The 19,022-nt window shown below is 49.6% G+C and overlaps 5 protein-coding genes across 5 annotated transcripts; 3 read left to right on the forward strand and 2 right to left on the reverse strand.

The window, feature by feature from the left end:
• Window positions 1–998: 998 nt before the first annotated feature.
• PENARI_c014G11599 (uncharacterized protein) lies at window positions 999–2,330 on the forward strand (the record flags this gene model as incomplete). Its single annotated transcript, XM_022633635.1, has 2 exons — window positions 999–1,445; window positions 1,509–2,330. The coding sequence occupies 2 exons, from the start codon at window positions 999–1,001 to the stop codon at window positions 2,328–2,330; spliced, it is 1,269 nt and encodes a 422-aa protein (XP_022486673.1).
• A 1,840-nt stretch (window positions 2,331–4,170) lies between these two features.
• Window positions 4,171–6,433, forward strand: PENARI_c014G01255 (fungal specific transcription factor domain-containing protein; the record flags this gene model as incomplete). The annotated part of the gene is made up of 3 exons (XM_022633409.1): window positions 4,171–4,270; window positions 4,333–4,683; window positions 4,740–6,433. 3 exons carry the CDS (start codon window positions 4,171–4,173, stop codon window positions 6,431–6,433), a joined length of 2,145 nt encoding a protein of 714 aa, XP_022486678.1.
• Window positions 6,434–6,728: 295 nt separating this feature from the next.
• PENARI_c014G05894 (putative CTP synthase) lies at window positions 6,729–8,700 on the reverse strand (the record flags this gene model as incomplete). Its single annotated transcript, XM_022633518.1, has 5 exons — window positions 6,729–8,250; window positions 8,314–8,379; window positions 8,433–8,535; window positions 8,589–8,621; window positions 8,676–8,700. 5 exons carry the CDS (start codon window positions 8,698–8,700, stop codon window positions 6,729–6,731), a joined length of 1,749 nt encoding a protein of 582 aa, XP_022486686.1.
• A 764-nt stretch (window positions 8,701–9,464) lies between these two features.
• Window positions 9,465–14,117, forward strand: PENARI_c014G07420 (putative GTPase activating protein (Tsc2); the record flags this gene model as incomplete). Its single annotated transcript, XM_022633555.1, has 1 exon — window positions 9,465–14,117. The coding sequence occupies one exon, from the start codon at window positions 9,465–9,467 to the stop codon at window positions 14,115–14,117; it is 4,653 nt and encodes a 1,550-aa protein (XP_022486704.1).
• Window positions 14,118–16,606: 2,489 nt separating this feature from the next.
• On the reverse strand, window positions 16,607–17,816 carry PENARI_c014G07706 (uncharacterized protein; the record flags this gene model as incomplete). Its single annotated transcript, XM_022633561.1, has 4 exons — window positions 16,607–17,246; window positions 17,299–17,371; window positions 17,430–17,662; window positions 17,731–17,816. The coding sequence occupies 4 exons, from the start codon at window positions 17,814–17,816 to the stop codon at window positions 16,607–16,609; spliced, it is 1,032 nt and encodes a 343-aa protein (XP_022486536.1).
• Window positions 17,817–19,022: the final 1,206 nt, after the last annotated feature.

Below are 19,022 nucleotides of genomic sequence, written 5' to 3' on the forward strand. Positions count from 1 at the left end.
TGTCGATCCTTTTGCTCCAAGGGAGATCCCCATTTTATATCTTTACCTCAATCCAAAAATCTGGGGACCCCAGAATCTATTTTCTGGAGACAAATTCAAATTGCCACACGTGTGGGTTGTTGCCCTTCCGCGGAATATAAGATGCCGTGGCTCGAAATGAGTCGAGAAAACCTAATTTCGAGTTCTATCGAGTCTGCCGTGTTTATTTCCCTTTTTAACACGTCCTATCCCATTGCATCCTTGGGTGTCGCGCCGAGGTCGGCCCTATACCGTTGCCTGTGGCCATATCAGCTACTAGTTATAGAACTTTAATGTTATAGCCACACCCGTCGCATTGAAAATCGTCAGATATCAGTATCATATCATTTACAATGTCATATCTGCCTACATTGCAGTCCCAGTATATTTTTACTATCCCGAGATCATAAACCGCAATCTAGACGCTTTAATCTCTGTGGCTATGTCTCACGATACACCTCGCCGTAACATATCGTTGCTCTGGTCCGTACTGTATCACCAGGGAAAGTAGCTGGGGGGTATTTGTGGACGGCTTCTGAAGGAGTACAAGATTTGAGAAAAAGTCGAGAACGCATGAACGGGGAGAGGGCAAACGAGCGCGTAGATATCTAAAACAAAGCAACCAGATGCAAGTCAAAGCAATCAGATAGTTTGCCGATCGACTAAGCATCTATCCTTCAATTTTGCCTTTCCTACGGTCACTACCAATCGCCTGCACAAACTTCTGAGATGGGCGATCAAGAGAATATAGGGGAGCAGGGCTGGCCACGGTGTACCGTATCCGCGGAATATGAGATGCCGCGGGTGGGCTTTGAGCCGGCACGGGCGTGAAAGACATGGAGTTTCCGCAAGTGAATGGCAGAGGCAAGGCGTGAAAGCCAGAAAATGGTATAATATTTAGTCAAGCTATTTATCATGGCACTGCCCGCTGGAAGCCAAAGAAATCACCTATGCGAGGGACCCAGCATCTACGCAACATCATGACCAGAGCAACCTCATTGACTACCACGGAGCCTCCCGCGCTACTCAATATCCATCAGCTCAATGAAAAACTCTCTTCGCCATCAAGGAGGGCGTTTCCTGCAGTTTGGATGAGATCTGGCACTTCAAAGGGTCTCTTCGTCCACAAAAAAGACCTCCCAGAATCTACTAAGCGCTGGGAACCAATTCTGGTATCTGCCATGGGATCTGTCGGAGGAAATGCGAGACAGATTGACGGAGTGGGTGGTGCTACATCTACAACTTCCAAGGTAGCAGTCGTTGCAAAATCCCAAGACCCTAATGTCGATGTCGAATACACGTTCATCCAAGTAGCGCCAGATCAGGCCAAGATTGACATGACTGGAAACTGCGGCAACATTGCCTCTGGCGTGGGGCCTTTTGCGCTTGACGAAGGGATTGTGAGGGCGACTCCGGGACAAACGGAGGTGAGAACATCTACGCTCCAATGGACGTCAGTTTAATTGCAACTTACTGATCGATGTACTCAGATCGATATTCGGATCCTCAATACCAACACTAGACAGACATTAGTGGAAACAGTCCAAGTGGCTCCCGGCGGAAGCTTTCAAGAGGATGGCGACTTTTGTATTCCCGGTGTCCAAGGCACATCGAGTCCTATAAAGGTCGCATTTCTAAACCCTGGGGGCAGCATGACGGGCCGGATGTTTCCCAGTGGGGTACCGCAGGAGATTCTGACTGTTGATGCTCTCTCTGCGGGAACATTCCAGGTGCGAGTTAGTCTAGTGGACGCTGCAAACCCCTTTGTCCTCGTAGACGGATCTTCGATTTCCATCAAGGGCCACTCCTCTTGGCCAAACCAAGATGAGCCTGCTTTCCTGTCTATCGTCGAAGATATCCGCCGTGCAGGGGCTGTGCAATTCGGGTTGGCTGAGGATTCAGAGACAGCGGGTCAAGTGCGAGGGACGCCGAAGATTGCTTTCTTGTCTCCGACGGCTGAAGATGACAAGGATGCAGATCTTCAGGTTCTTGCTTTCACCATGGGAAAGCCCCATGCAAGCCTCCAGTTGACTGGTGCGGTGTGCCTCGGAGCGGCTGCATCGATTCATGGAACGGTTGCGTGGGACTTGGCAGGAAGGAAAGGAATGAACAGAGTGCCGAAGCATGGGATGTCTTTGAACGGCCATGAAATTGCGTCTCCATTGCCCATAGGCATTCGGCATCCTGCTGGGGTAATTTTTGTGGAGACAATGTTGGGAATGGATCAGGAAGGAAAGGTTAACGTGGATAAAGTGGCGGTCTTTCGAACGGCGCGCCGGCTCTTTGAGGGCAACGTGTTTTACCGAGAATAATAGGCGGAATTACTGCTTTAAGTTGAGACCTAGAATAGCTCCACGCGTTAAGTATCAGAGAAACAAGAAGAAGGTCCGTTGAGAGCAACTGTCCCAGCAGAAGCCCATATCTTATATTCGAGTCCGTCCATGAGGGAAGAATCCCCGTCCAAAATGTAAATTTGACGACGGATGAAGCACCATCCATTGTGGCGATCACGCTACATTTAAGGAATTATGGACGTAATTTCTCCAAGCTGGTTATTCCATGGCTGCTTTCTCCCTGGAGCAGTACCGTGGAGAAAACTTTATGGAGATTTGTACTGTCCTGTTTCATGATTTATCTGTAGATTACTCGACCAAAGTCACTGCCAGTATACATATCCGATCATTTTGTTCTGCTTTCTATAAATTTCTAAAATCATCTATGTGCTCTGGGAGACAATATGGCCGATACCTCTTCATAGACAGAGAACACGATGCCACCACTTAAAAGAAGCCGACCAAGTCGCATAGAACTGCCCTTCCAGAAACCACGGACCCCATAATCGCGAATCACACTCCGGGAGGCTTCAACAACCCCAACACCCTGGACACCCTGAGCTCGTGTCTTGATCGTGTCAAACGGTTGCGTGGCGTAGACAGTAACCACACCTGCCACGGCACCGATACCAAAAGTGGTGAACACGTTCGTCTTGACGTTCTTTGCTTTAGCAGTCTCCTTGAGGACATTGTACGTCCCCATACGAACTGCAGATGTGGCAGACTGCTTCATCGCTGTGGACAAAAGACCTCGATAAAGCTCCGTGATACCATGTCTTTGGACCAATAGTTTGGTCGCATGGAGACCAGATTTAAATTGCCGAGCCCCTTTCGCATCGTCAATTCTATGTTGAAATCAGTCAGCGTGGATGTCAATGTCTCTCAAGGATCCAGAGGGCCCATGATAGGGGGGCACGGACAGTGCGGTCTTGATTCTCTCCGTAGGTGTCACTGCCAGTACACTTTCTACTGCGCCTGCAAACATGCCAGCCAGCATACCCCGGCCCGGTGAGAGGACACCATGGTCATCAGTAAGGGCATTGCGGATTGTATCGTACGACACAAACCGGACAGCAGCTTTCGCCGTGGTTCCCTAATTTCAGATCAATATGAGGTCAGGCTCGAGTGGAGATTCAAAACGGACGATAACAAGAGTTGAGCAGCCCGTGTACAACGCACCAACACCTTCCTGCTTTGCAACCTGGAAGATGAGGCGTAGTGGATTAGACGTCCGAACAGCGCTGTTGTCTAACAACTGAACGCGAGTCTTGGAGTACTCGAATGGATACTGCGAGGAAAATCAGTGCCGCACAGACTAGCGTGAGGTTAAACACTGACCGTGATGGCTGCTTCCACTCCGCCTGCAATTCCTCCGGCCACGAGGGAGACCCATTGGGGCGTGTGAACCTGGACTGGGTTAACTGGGGTATATCTTTCCGGGGAGGGTGGGATTATTTGATTAATTACCCGCGGTTTCTTTGTCTCAGGTTGTTCCGAGTGAGCAACAAGCGCAGCCATAGTGTGAAAAACGGCAACAATCAGGCGAATAGTGAGTGTGTTTGGCCCTCGGCAGTCTTATAAACTTCGGGACTTACTAGACGTTGGTTTGTGGGGAATTGTGGGGAACGGAAGGAGAGTTGCCGCGGAGTAAAAAGCGTCATTTCTCGTATATTCCCATCTCAACCCGCGGAGGACCGATTTGACGACTTCTTCAAAGATGGAAAGAAACTCTCCGCCCAAGCGAAGGGCCGCCAAGGCCTGCGCATTTTGTAGACGCAGAAAGGCAAGTCGACTGAGGTGTCTCAAGTGCCATGGACTAATGCAAGGCAGTTCCGTTGCGATAACGAACGTCCGATATGCTCCAACTGCAAGACATACGCGCAAGAATGCGCCTACATATCAGGACCCGACAGGCCCAGGTACGTCATCGAATATACACCCCTTACTACTATGTATCACTAAATGTGAAGACCAACAAAAGCTCGGCTATCCCAACTCGAAGCCGAGAATGAACAGCTTCGACGGCACCTTAGGCGCATGGATGCTCGCTCGGAAGACAGACGAGATGTCACCGGAGGCAGTCCCTCTCAGCCACGGCAGCAGATGCAACATGCGTCGGAGATTCCGAGTACAGAAGCAAGTGCCGATCGATGTCAGTCAGCTGTATCGCGGATATTCATTTCACCAAATGGGGACTCAAGTTATCATGGACTCACGAGCACATTGTTCAACGATGCATCAACTGATCAGCACGGCCACCCTCGGTCTATAGATCCGCAGATACCGGTAGAGCACATTCGAAAACAGTTGATCGGAGAAGCTGCTTACCAACGTGAGATCCCTGATCCATGATTTCCAGGTCATTGCCACCATCTAACAGCCAAATAGGGCAATTGGAAACATTGAACTTGCGACAAGGGAAACTGGACTTCGACGGAGTCGATCCCGAGCTTGGAATGCACCTCCTATCTCTACATTGGAATCGCCAGCATCATTCCTTCTTGATTACCTATCGCCCATCGTTTATGCGGGATATGGCGACGGGTGGTCCCTATTTCTCAAAGCTCCTGCTAAACGCAATTTACTTCGGCGCGTCAAAATTCAGCAACCGTCCAGAAGTCCGTCGAGATCCCGATGATGTTCGCACTGCTGGATGGACATTCCGCCAGCGAGTTAAAGAACTGCTCGGTAGTGCTTTAGATCGAAGTGAGATCACCACGATTCAGGCCCTGTTGGTAATGACTAGTTCTTTATTTGCATTGGGAGATGAACGCAGCGCTGCGTGGCTCTATGCCGGTACGGCATTTAGAATGATCATCGATCTCGGCATGCACGTTGATGCTACTATGCTGAGAAACATGCGGCGCCTCTCGGACGAAGATATTGAAATCCGTCGTCGAGTGTTCTGGGGTGCCTTTGTCGTGGATAAGATTCAATCTCTTTACCAGGGTCGTCCTGCAAGCCTACAAGAGTTTGACACGAAAGTCTCCCTGACACTCTTGGACCACTACGAAGAACTTGAACACTGGCAACCCTTCGCGTATACGGATGTACAATCATACCCAGGCTCACCCGCATACAGTGTCTCGACCTTTACCGAACTGTGCAAGCTATCGTTGATTTTGAACTGTATTCTGAACAAGGTCTACTCTGAGCGAAGCTCGAACCGGTCATCCCAGGAGTTGGTCACCACACTGGAGGCTTTGGATGCACAACTCGAGGCATGGCATGAAGAGCTGCCAACGCATCTACGGTTCGGCCCTTCGTCAACACAAATCACGCCACCACCTCATGTTCTTTCTCTATTGGCACTTTACAATGTGCTGCTCATCCTTCTCCACCGACCATTCGTGGCGGAAGGGCATCTCCACACTACCGATCCGTCCGTCGCCATTAGCTCGTTCACTACTTGCACGGCAGCAGCAGCTCGCATAATCCACATCCTACAAGCTTACGACCACGCATTCTCCATCAGACGCGCCCCCTATCTGATTTCCTATGCGACATATGTTGCCGCAACGATTTACGTTCGAGTTGCTGCCCAAATGGAAGCAAGCAGTCGAGCGCATTCAAATCTTTGGACATGTCTTGACATTTTCCAAAAGAACCAAGCGACCAACTGGGCTGTCCGCCGGGCAAAGAATGTAATCGTGCATCTAATGGATCGCATGGGAGTTGATCTGAATATCCGGCATAGGGAATATGAGGAGGCTCGATCGGATGATGATACCAGCGAGCAAGGACGGGCTTTAGAAAAAGAGGTTTGCGCCGGTAACGAGGGTGTCAGGCCGACTCCTTTGCCTACTCGGATGACACCACCGGAGACAGAGGTATCGGAGTTGGATATGGACATGATTATTCAGAGCTTTATTCGACAGCAAACGAGGACAAATGACGAGCAGATGTTCGATGAGCCAAGTTACAATGCTTTGTCTGGTTCTGCAGTTCCTCTGGCGACGCCTAGTGTCCTTGCACCCTCCGTTCTTCCAGGGTACAATGATGCGTGTTTTGATGCGCAGTTTGATGATGATATGTTATTTGGCTTTAATGGATCTGTGCAGGATAGTATGCTGTATTTATAGGGAATTATCATCATTGTGTTATCATGTTGAATACCAGTAACACCCAACACAACTTACTTGCATTGCTTGTTATCGTTGATCGGGGATCAACAGCCTATTTGGCCCCAGCGGATGAAGCAACTTTCGCAAAGACTTTCGAAACATTGTGGCATAACCAGGGTCAGCTAACTGTGATTATCTTACAAGTCTATCGTGATAATTGTGGTAATCAAATAATGTTGATTTTGATTGTATTCTCTATAAACGTAATATTCTGTCATGACAAATACAAACTCCCATGAAACCATCAATATGCTTAGATAATAATGTTGGCAACGCCGTTAGCCAAGTCCGTCTCCTTCGCCTGCGACATGTTCTTGACCTGCTCAAAGCAACCAGCCGCAGCAGAGACGAAGCCAAGGAAGGGCTTGCTGGGTGCCAGAACACGAGAAATGTACTCGGGGTGGAACTGAACACCCACGAACCAGGGGTGCTCCTTCAGTTCGACAATCTCCATACGCTCACCAAGGTCATCCTTGCCGATGAAGTGGAGACCGGCATCCTGCAGCTTCTCAATGTACTCAGGGTTCACCTCGTAGCGGTGGCGGTGACGCTCATCGATGGAAGTACGCTGAAGTCCGTAGAGAGAGCGCAGCTTGGACCATTCGCTGTTCTCCTGGAAGAGAGTAGGGCGGGAACCCAGGCGCATGGTTCCACCGAGATTCACCTGGTCGATTTCGGGCATGTATACCACGATTGGGTGGGAGGTACGTTCGTCGAGTTCGACAGAGTTGGCTCCCTCAAGCCCGAGGACATTGCGGGCGTATTCAATGACAGCAATCTGCATACCCAGGCAGATACCGAGGTAGGGCTTCTTCTTGGTACGGGCGTGGTGGGCAGCGCGCATCATTCCAACAGTACCTCTGGTACCGAAGCCTCCTGGCACCAAGATACCGTTGGCAGTGTGGACATCATACCAGGCCTTGTGGTATTCCTTGGAGTTGGTCTCTTCCCACTCGGTCTCAAGGTGGGAGGAATCAACCCAGATAATGTTGAGCTTGCGGCGAGAAGCCATAGCCGCGTGCTCCAATGACTTGATAACGGACAAGTAAGAGTCGTGAAGAGACACATACTTTCCAACCAGGGCAATGTTGACTGTTTCAAAGGTGTGATCTTGCGCAGTCGTAAGGGTCTTCCACTGTTTCCAAGTGCTTTGACCCTTGGTCAACTGAGCCTGAGGGATCTCCACCTTGCTCATGTTGAGGAGGCTGCCAAGGACATTGGGGAACCCTTGCTGCTCGAGGAGCAGAGGAACGTGGTAGGTCGAGTTGACATTGTGCACGCCAATCACCTGCTCTGGCTCAACCTGGCAGAACATGGCAATCTTGTCGATGGTGGCCTTGTCGAGAGGCCGCTCACAACGGCATGCAATCAGATCCGGACTCAAACCAGCTGAGCGAGCGTCCCGGATAGCCTGCTGGGTAGGCTTGGTCTTCAGCTCATCATGAATGACAGGAACCAGGGAAACGTGGATCTGGACAAAGTTGTTCTTGCCAGCGCGACGACGCAGCTGACGAAGAGCCTCAACAAAAGGAGCACTCTCAATGTCACCAAGAGTACCACCGAGTTCGATAACACAAACATCAGGCTCCTCGTTGGTGTCATCGGCAGGGGTTCTTGCCACACGCTCGATCCAATCCTGGATAGCGTCCGTCAAGTGAGGCACAATCTGGACCGTGCGTCCAAGATAGTCACCCCGGCGCTCCTTCTCGATCACATGCTTGTAGACCTTTCCAGTTGTGATGTTGTTATCTCTTCCAAGGGTTACTCCGAGGTATCTGTAGTCGACCAAACTATCAGTTTCTCGTCGCTTGACTTCGTGTAACAGGGCAACAACTTACCGCTCGTAGTTTCCGAGATCGAGATCCGCCTCGCCACCATCGTTCAGCACGAACACCTCTCCGTGCCTAAATCGCTGTCAGGAACAATATTCAGAGATTGAAATTGAGAAGCCACATACTCAGTTGGGGCCATGGTTCCCGCATCGACGTTCATGTAAGGGTCGATCTTGATGGAGGTGACTCGGGCTCCCTGAGTCTTCAGCAGCAAACCGGTACTCGAGGCTGCACATAGTATTAAAAAGGGGTTCTTCACTGCTCGATTGAGAGGATCGTACCAATCACGCCCTTCCCGATGCCACTTATGACACCTATAATACGCATATGAGTTACCGTTTCTTCAAAGGAGAATGAGTCATAAATACCTCCGGAGACCACGACGTACTTCATCCTGACGATGAGGTGAATAAAGCGGTCGAGACAAGAAATATGAGAATTGAGATTGATTTAAAAAAAAATCACGATTGCCACTAATAACCCTTGGAAAAAATAAATGTAGGGTGCCGTTCCTGGCTTCTGCCGGGGGGGAAGAGAGAATGAAAATCGAAAAAAATGAAGCTGTAAATCGCTACCTGTGGTTCACCGCCCCCCACTTTGCAGATTTCCGTTCTGACTTTTTCTGCCTGCCCGATAGGCGGTGAGCATTCCACGTGACAAAGAAGTGATGCACCTCACCGCCTGAAATTTTATGTCACATATATAGGGCGGTGAGATAAGTAGCGTCAGGTGACTTTCCAAGGTTGGGCTGGAATAACCTCATTTCCGGTGATCCCATAGCCCACCTGATCCCCCCTCAGTTGGCATCACATTACTTGCTTGTGTCATCGACCTGGTGGGGCTCCGGTGATATTCATCCTTTGTTCTTCACTGCCGATCGGTGTTGTTTGCTCTCGATACCTTCCGATTTTCCACTTCCAGCTCGTCAGCCGTTTCTGTCTATATATGTGGAAGTTCTGTTGCTAGCAGCTGCCCATGCGGTAAAGCGCTCTTTGTCGATTTACAAAGGTAAAAGCCTCCCAATGACGCCAATGGAGACGGATAATTTATCCGCCCATCGGCTCTACCATAAATGATGCCATATATACTGACTTGGTTCTTAGTTTAGACTAGACACCACGTACACCTGAACTTGTATCATCTCTGCCATTGGGCGGATGTCTTCCGAGGATGTTCCACCAGTACCTCAACACAAGCCCTCGTCTACTTTCGCAGATGTATTCAAGACGCTAGGTGTCGGCCGACCCAAATCGCATTCCCCGGTTTCCTTGCAAGAAAGCAGTAGCGATTCGCTATCGCATACAGACAGTCGCGGCGCCAATCGGCTTGTACACGGTCTCGAATCAATGCATCGTGGCAGTGTCGTGTCGAGTTCGTCGGACGCTCCCAGTGGCCCGGACTTCGAGACGTCCTTCCAAAACTTGTCGCAAACCCAAAACTTGACTCGGGCGATTGAGGAGGCCGAGAATTTATCAAAAACCCTGCCCTGGTTCAGCTCCGAGCAGTCCGTGGTGCTATGGGAAGCAGCCGAGTATCTCTTGCGTCATGAACGTGACTTGGATGCCCAGAGAAGTGGCGCCCAGTTACTGGAGGCAATCGCAGCACGTCAGGATCTGTCTCCAGCAGCTAGGCGCCAGGTGTTTGAATCGATAGCCGCCCCGACTGCGCCCGATGTGATTTCTGCGCGCGTGCAAGCCTTGATCTCTTTGTCCGATCATGGCAGGAAATTGGATTTCACTAATTCTTCGATCCTCCATATCATCTCCTCGTGGATTGTTCCTCTCTATGAAGTTATCGCATCAGCGCGATCGAAGGCGAAGAAAGGGAAGGTCATCAAACTGAATGGGATCAGTCAGGATGAAGCAGCCTTGGGAGATCTGTTCCAGTTTGCAGTGGACCTGATCACTCTGCAGCGGAAGAAGCCGACTCAGGAGGAGATTGAAACGCTTCTCACAGAGTCGTTCACCACATGCAGGAGAACCAGCGTCGCAGCCGACATCAAAAACTCTTTGTCTGTATTTGATGCGGTGATCATGTATGCCGATGTACCTGATGCAAGCTTCCCCGTTCTCCTGGAAGTCCTTTGCAGCATTCACGCATCGGTAAAGTCACTTTCTGGGCCCACTTCTCGAGCGGTGCGCAGTCTAGCCAAGTCTCGCAGACAGGCAGAAATGGTGAACACTCTCCACGAGTTCTTAAGGGAATCGTGTGCTGTTGAACAAACTCGTAACATGAATGTGCTTCGTGGCACTATTTACGTGTTCTCTGATTTTGTCCGTGCCTACGGTCAAGATGGCATGCCCCAGCTTCCCTTTGATCGGCTAATAGAGTCATTGCAAGTGATTGCCCAGAAGGACGATAGCCGGGTGGATTCGGATATCTTGGATTTATGTCTGAACATCCTAGAAGGGGACTATCTTCGTGTTGCCTTGACACGTGATTGGAACGCGTTCGCCGACCTTCTCATATTGTGCTCTCGCAGAGTTGTGGAAGAGTCAGCCATATCTCCCATTTCAACCAGTTCCAAACCAACCGACGACATCAAATCCTACATTCTTACAAATCTCAATCTGATTGCTTCCGTCCTTGAAACCCAGTGGGAACAACTCAACCAAGAGCAAAAGCAGCACGCTGGTCGATTCCTCATGAAGAGCTACCAGCATATTCAGCCTACACAGGCTGAACTCATCATTCACTTGATGAGAGAGGACAAACTTTGTGAGCCCCGCGAAGATTCGGCCTGGGTTCAGCATTGCCGTGAACTTATTGAGCGATTTGTTCAGCCTCGTAAACAAAGTTCGGACATCCGCATTCTAGCCTTGGACACGCTGAAAGGAGCTCTTTCGGGTCATGAAGCTTCGATTTTCTCCCAGGAGCACGGTCTTCTCAACCTTTTGCTGAGAGATTTCTCGGCGGAGCATGATCTTCTTTTCTTGGAGTCGCTGGTCTCGTTGCTGACTGACCCGGCCATCCAACATTGCGACGACGAAACCTTCAAGTTACTGATAGGCGTTATCGGAGCGCCAATGCAGGGGGACTCGAACCCAGACGACCCTCGCGATACTTCAAGCTACGCATCTCCTCCTCGCCGTACATCCACCACGAGCGCGAGTGTTTTGGAGTTAAGTCTGACAAACGTCTGCGCTGTGGGTCTTGTGAAGATGATGCTTCGTGCCTTGAACCACTCTTCCACCAAAGCCGTGGTGGTATTCGAGGCACTCCTCGATATTGCACAGTCTGCAAACCGCCCGACGGACTCTCGTCTCACTGTCCTGAAGCTACTCTTCCGACTGCGATGTGATTCGGCCGGATCTGTGACAGTCATATCCACCTCGGAAAGTGACTTCCTGATGAACGTTTTGGGTCGAAACCTCGACGGTGGTTCTAAACTACAAGCCCCCGGCGATAGTCCTACCCGCGAAGCTCCCCAGCACGATCCCTTCCCAGGCACTCTCAGCGGAAAGCTTCCAATAAGAGAGACATCGATTTCGAAGTCGGCTCCGGGGCGTGGTTCTATCGCTGCCCGTGGATCGAAGCTGACTGCTCCATCGTGGACATATGCTCTCCCGCAAGTACTTCCTGAGCAACCACCTGGGGAGTCCAGCCCTGTTGTCTTTGCATACACGCACCCGGAGGTAGCCAGCCCGGAGTCGGCCGAGTTGAATGCGCCAGGACTGGATACCACAGGAGTTTTGAAGGTCAAGATGTGGCTCGAGGTTGTAATCAGCCTGCTACAACGAGAGACCGACTGGGATGTCTACAGCTATGTTCTTACTCATCTGGGACCTCAGCTTGGTAACAAAGACTTTTTCAGAGATGCGATTCCTCAAGTCACGCTCTTGCGCAGCATTCTCTGTGATCAAGTCAAGAACGGGACTTTCCATGAACCTCCTGAGATCACTGGGTTGAAAAAGAGCGATGTAGCTGCATGTATCTTTGATGCGCTTTGTATGCTCGTCAGTTATCATCAGCACTTTGCCAAAAGTGAAGAGGATGATCTTGTTCGTGCTTTCATGCAGGGTATCATCGGATCATGGGGTGGTACTTCCCGCGGTTGCATCCAAGCCCTGTCAATCTGTTGTTATGAAATCCCCATGTCGGTGACTAAGTCACTGACCAGCATTCTTGATAGAATGTCCAAGGTGATCACCATGTCAAACATCGCTGTTCATATCTTGGAGTTCCTGGCTTTGCTTGCACGGCTACCAGATGTGTACGTCAACTTGCGCGAGGAAGAAGTCCGCACCGTGTTTGGAATTTGCATTCGCTTTTTGCAGACCTCAAGGGAGCAGCGATACAAAGCAGCTCAGTCGTCCCAAACTGCCGAGACTGCCGAACCCTCTCCACAAGACGGCATGTCCAAATACATTTCCAACCTCACCTATCATGTCATGGTCTTCTGGTTCTTGTCTCTGAGACTGCAGGACCGTCCCAAACATGTGAACTGGATCACAAGCAGACTCATTTACCACGACGAACACGGCAAGGAGGTGGTTGAAGAACAAAGCCAAGTCTTGATTGATCTGATGCAGCGAGTTGCTTACTCGGATCTCGGAGAGACGATTCCTTTCGAAACATTCCCTCCTTCGCCTGAGGATGGTCCTGTTGCGAAGAAGTCCTGGGTTGTCGGTATGAGTATTGTCACCGTGGAGAGTGCTGGAGTATCTGGCATATCCCAAATCACAAAGCGCCAGGCATCAGGAACTACATATTCGGTCTATCAACAGCGCACTGCCCCGGTTTTGCCGCATCAAGTGCCTCCCACACTTGACGCCCATTTACATCCCGACTCCATGCATACAGCCGTTCTCCCAAGTCACATCATGCTCCAATTGACTGCGACTGCTTTCCCTACACCAACGGTCATGCAGCCCATCCCGGTTCCGGAAGACGACATCACCCGCCGTGCGATCAGCAACTTTGATCGAACTGACATTGTGGATGGTCATCGTATCGGCATTGTCTACGTCGGTAATGCCCAGACAAAGGAGGCGGCTATCCTAGCTAACACCGGGGGTTCTACGGACTACGAGCATCTGCTATCCGGGTTGGGAACTAAAGTGTCTCTTCGAAACCCTCAATTCAATCCGCAAGGATTGTATGCCGACACTGACGGAGAAGTCACCTACGCTTGGCGAGATCGTGTCACCGAAATCGTGTACCACGTTGCGACGATGATGCCTACGGACCTTGAGCATGACCCAGCTTGCATCAACAAGAAACGAAACATCGGCAACAACCATGTCACCATCGTGTTCAACCGATCCAACCTGCCCTTCAACTTTGACACAATTCCGTCCGAGTTCAACTCCATCAACATTGTCATCACCCCATCATCTCGTATTGCTTACGACGAAGATGGCAACGCCAAAGGCGAAACCGACCCGCAAAAGCTCTTCTACAGTGTACATGTCATGAGCAAGCCTGGATTCCCTGATGTATCGCCCGCTGCAACACCGAAGGTTATCTCCGGAAAGAATCTGGCAGCCTTTGTGCGCATTCTTGCCCTCAACGCGTCCGTCTTCTCGCTTGTCTGGAATAACAAGGGTGGCGAGCACACCACCTCCTGGCGCACTCGTCTACGTGAAATCAAGAAGGTTCGCGAGCGTGCTCTTACAGCCCAGGCGCAACCCTCTGAACCCGCCGAAGGTGCTTACCCTGGCCAGCGTCGTGGTACCAAGGCCAACATCTTCTCTGAGGAGCTGCCCTCGCGTGCTCCCCAGGTGCAGACCGACTTTGCGGCGGAGTGGAATGCAGCGGCAGACACAAACATCCTACAGAACTTGGACTTCTCCCGATGGGCCCGCTGATTTGCCATTTGCCTGGAGACCCTGAAGTCAACTACAACACCCATTAACCGATCACATTCTCTGTTTCTCTCCCTCCGTCTCTCCACCCCTACCCCCCACCCTTCTCTGTCTTCTCTCCTTTCCACTTCTTTCATTTACCTATCTACCCTTTGTTGACAACCCCCCAACACTCCCCACTCACCATATTCCCTCCTTCCTCTAATCCTCCTTCCCCAAGCATCTCCCTCCCTTTCAAAAAAAATAAACGACAGAACCACTCTCTATGAAAAATGACCCGAGAAACGACTTCATGTACATCATATTGTGTTTTTTTTCCCGTGATGTCAGACAATTGTCGCATTTGTGAATACCCCTCTGCCCCAAAAGTTGTTGTTTTGTTTCTTCTGTCTGTCTGTCTCTGTCCCTGCTAGCGATTGTCGCGATTAGGATTAGGATAAGGCTTTTTAGTTTGTGGAATCTATTCATTTCTTTATTCATTTTACATATTCTTATTTCGTATATTTTCGTAGATCGGTGAGATGTATGGAGTCCTCTTGCTAGCTATTCACATATTTCGAGTTCAATATGTTCTATGGATATTATTATCTCTTTCCTGGGATATAGATGATATGTTGGCTGTCTACAAAATGATTGTGTAAGATCTACTTAGTTAGAATATGTTTAACTTTTCAGACTATGATTAACTTAAAGTTATAAATCTACATCTACATCTACATCGATTTTCTATCTTGACAAAATGCGTCACACAGCAAGGCTACTCTGAGCACCAAAAGTTACCGCCAAAGATCTGACCGGTGGGAACAGCAATGTACTAGTGTACTAGCTCATATAACGTTAATCCCCAATTCCAAATTCTATGAAGACCGACACATCAGTTCCGAGAGAACACGGAAAAAAGACCCCTGGAAAGTGGTGCCATAGTCCCGAATGCCCATATTATCAATGGACTAAATTGCAACAGCGTAAGTCTAGTTCGGGAAATGCCACTTGCTCTGATAGCTTTGCCAGGAAAGTGGGCGGGTTTAGACATGTAGGTCTTTGCCAATTGCCGGCTTAGAACCATTGATTAATCAAGCTTCTTTGACTCGACATTGGTGGTGGCTGAAGGGTCGGTAAGATATATGTAGCGCTCTGACCTGCTCACTAACGTTCAGCATGCTCTGATCCTCACCTAAGCCCTAATCCGCTCACTGAGCATTATCTAAGCGCCTTAATTCGCTCACAGTTCGGCTTCAGCAATGGCAGGAGATCTTTCTGCTTTCTCTTTGCTTTTCTCGGGTCGGATGTGGGATAACTAAGACACAGGGATGTGACGGTGGCAGTGTTGGTTCTTGTGGTGCGCCAGACCCGGAGAGCGCGAGACGGAAGCCTCCAGGCGATTGCAGTAATGTAACCGGGTCAGATCTCGTTTGAGAATACGCTAGCGCTTCAAAAGCATATGAATATGCTGTTTTGTCGGTCAACGGTTAAATAGGCTTTTGGTTATAAACAACTCCCCCATACAGATGTCAAGAGTTTGGCGCAATGGCCGCCGCGTGATCCATAAGGTGGCACAAAGAGAAATGCTGAACGCTCTGGTAACATGGAGGGTGTTCTCCGTGATATGTTACCAGGCATAATCAAAGACTTCCTTAGCTACTCGCTTTGTGTGGAGGTTTTGGCAAGGTGTCTCGTGCCTCTTACTCCATTTGGGTATTGTAAACCTATGTGACAATATTGGCTTGAGCACTAAGGTATAAAGACGAACTCGCCCAGCATTATCGGAGATTGTTCAGTCCGGCACCGAGCAGACGTAGCGAAAAGCAGCATTTCGAAACAGCGCCGTGATGCACTTCCCATTAATCAATGATGTGAGTTTGAAGCTTCCCTGGCAGTCAATTTTGCTTTTGTCCCCCTCTCAATTGCCGTCAATATTTAGATTTCTCTCCTGGTTCGGTGAGAAAGTAGATAGCCCGCAAAACGCAGTCGGTTCTTCGCAGATGAGAGCCTCTGGTGGATGAATTTCATTCTGTTCCTAATGAGCGAAACTGTTGCTGCGGACATGCAACTTTTCCCTTGTGAGCAGGGGAAGGAAGGGTATGTTCTGCCCGGCCCTGCGGTGTCCTTGACCAGTTGATTTGCTACCTCGTTACCTGGATTGTGGCAATGGCCTGGCACCCACTGAAGGCAAAGCGCTACCACTTTACATTAATAACGATGTATCCCGTAGGATTTGGTCAAATTCCTTGTTCCTTCGAATTATTGATTTTGACGAGGTCATGATGCTCTGAGAGGCAGCTACAGGGATGTGTTGTCGGAGACAGCGTTGGAACCACCTATCAATGAAAGGGTACTTTACTTTGTGCTGTAGCCTTCACCAGAACATTTGCCTATAAACAAAACCGTGAAAACTTTCTTCAGAACGACAGCTGAAATGGACCCAATAAAAATCATGCTTAGTTAAGGTTATCAGCGAAGAAGTCCGATTCCGCAACGAAGTCACGCGCCAATCACCACATATCCAAGAGTGGGAGACCTTCACTAACAAGCCTCTTGTTAATTTCCCTGGTCGTGTTCTTCCACAACCCTTTGACTTGTCCATCGTCTTCGACAACGGTATTCGGAGCCTCAACTCTGCCAAAGGGAACTAGGAACTTGCCCTTGTACTTCCCAGCGTTCTGTCGCACCTCTTTAGCGGTCGCCGCAAAGATAGGAGTAGCCGAACCTTGTTCGGGAGTGAGAAAGGATATCCGGGCTAGGGTCTTTATAAATGCATTGTTGATCGCCATCACACCCTCAGTAGCAACCTCACCAGGGTGTACAGCAATAGTTATGATAGGAAGATCCTGCTCATCCAACTGTTGTTGCAACTCCTTTGTAAACAAAACGACGGCGGCTTTTGACACGGCGTAGCGGACTATATCGAAGCCGAATATGAATCTGCCAAACCATCGCCATTGCCAGGGGTGTGACGGAACCGGGTTGCTAAGGCAAGCGGCAGAGTCGAACGTGAACTTGAAGGTTTGCGGCAGCATGCTGACGTGTGCGATGGAGCTGAGGTTTATGATCCTAACATCGCTGTCCCTTTCTTTCAGAGCATTCTTGAGAAGCGGCAAGACACGGTTGACAAAGAGGAAAGGGCCCGCATGGCTGAGGGACGTCAGAATAATGCCAACCTGCTCTAATTGAGAGTTCAACTTACTTGGCTGCCATATGTTGTTCCCATCTATCAGCTACAAGCTCAGTGGATGACGTCGAGACCGCAGCGTTATTAACTCGTAGCTAGATGTCAGGAAACGAGTAACGTCCCAGGAGAATGTCTTAGGGTCTTACTTAGGATATCCAGCTTTCTTTCCTTCATTTTCAGCTTATTAGTAGCTGCATCAATACTTTTCAAATCGAATAAGTCCAACAATAGCCATTCGATATTGTTCGGATCGATATCTGGGTGCGTATTTTGGAGTGTCTCCTTTGTCTTTCGGGCTTTCGACTCAAATCGTGTTGTGAAGTATACCTTTGCTCCACGTCGTGCAAGGAGGCTAACCGTTGCGAAGCCGATTCCGCTGCTACAGGATGATGTCTCTTAGAACACACCGCTAGACTTCGTCGGGAGAGCTCTGCCTTAGCTACCTACCTTCCTCCTGTCACAACAACAACGTAACCACGGAGATCGGTAATGTCCCTCAACGGATCCCATTGGGTATCAACGAAGGTAGACATGTTCAAGGATCCCCAATGCAAGAATGTAAGTGATTGTTGGGCTTTGCGCGCATAAGTAACTTGAAGTGCTGGCTGAGGCCGTAGAGGGACAGAAATTTATCGCAGCACGAGCAGGTTCCATTTATAAGGATTTCAAGACATACAGAACTCCACTACCAAAGCGCCCGGACAATATACAAGTTGCAAATCTAGAGCATCGATGACTGTGATTGAGCTTATGAATCCTAGCGGCGGAGCTTTGGCGCAAACTCCGACGTGGTGGAAATGTAATCGGCACGAAATCTGAATTTTAGCGAACTCCTGCTAGGTTTCGAATTTGCTCAATTCTCAAGTCCGCCAAGTGAAGTTCATATTTCACCATCATACTAGTAGATATTTGATCATGATAACATCTCCAGCATGCATGGCGGATTGCTCGTTTTTTGTCGGCCCCCACCAGTCTGTGACCAAGACGTCGCACAACTTCGCGTGCAGCCGATAGACTCAACCATGTGTTCTATAATCCCATGCCAGTAGTGACGCAATTCTTTCCCGTGTAAGCAGAAAACAAACATTCACCCGGACTGGAAGTCTCCTGTGACGGGTCCGCCAATTAAGGTTGCATAGCGAGTGGTTTCCTGACTTCATCCCCCAATAAACGTTTGATCAGGGGACTAGGGTGGTGCTAATCTTTGTGACCCATGACAGTGATTCAGCCTGGACTGTGAGCTTGGTGGGAATGGGGGCGGCATTGAAAGTGCAGGTCTCCAAAATCGCGCAGCTCATTCCTAGTGTCTGCGGAGTTTGAGGTGCATTGCGGAGTTCCAGGTGCATTGTGGAGACTTGCATTGCGGAGTTTGTTTTGACGTGTCTTGCGGAGTGGCAAAGGCGATGGAGTGTTCGAATGTTCGTAGTGGGTCTTATCCGTCTACAGACCAGTGCCAGGAAGCCGATACGTCGTTGTAGGAACTGTTCTAAGAAAAGGCATTATAGGGACGTAGCAGAAATCTTAAAGAAAAGGTATCTTTCAATTTCGGATGTGCACTCTACTTGTTGCCCTACTCCGAAACTATACACCTCGTGTGTCTCAGTCTTCAGGTTCCAGATTGTTAGTTATTCGCAGATTGTTAGTTATTCGAGATCTTAACATCAATCTGTTCAATCATGTCTTCTTCTATCACCTTGCCGTCAGGCTTCGCCCTCACCCAAACGGTCCACAATGCTCCC

Source organism: Penicillium arizonense, assembly GCF_001773325.1.
Source record: "Penicillium arizonense strain CBS 141311 chromosome Unknown PENARI_contig014, whole genome shotgun sequence".
In the NCBI taxonomy this organism is placed as follows: Eukaryota; Fungi; Ascomycota; class Eurotiomycetes; order Eurotiales; family Aspergillaceae; genus Penicillium; species Penicillium arizonense.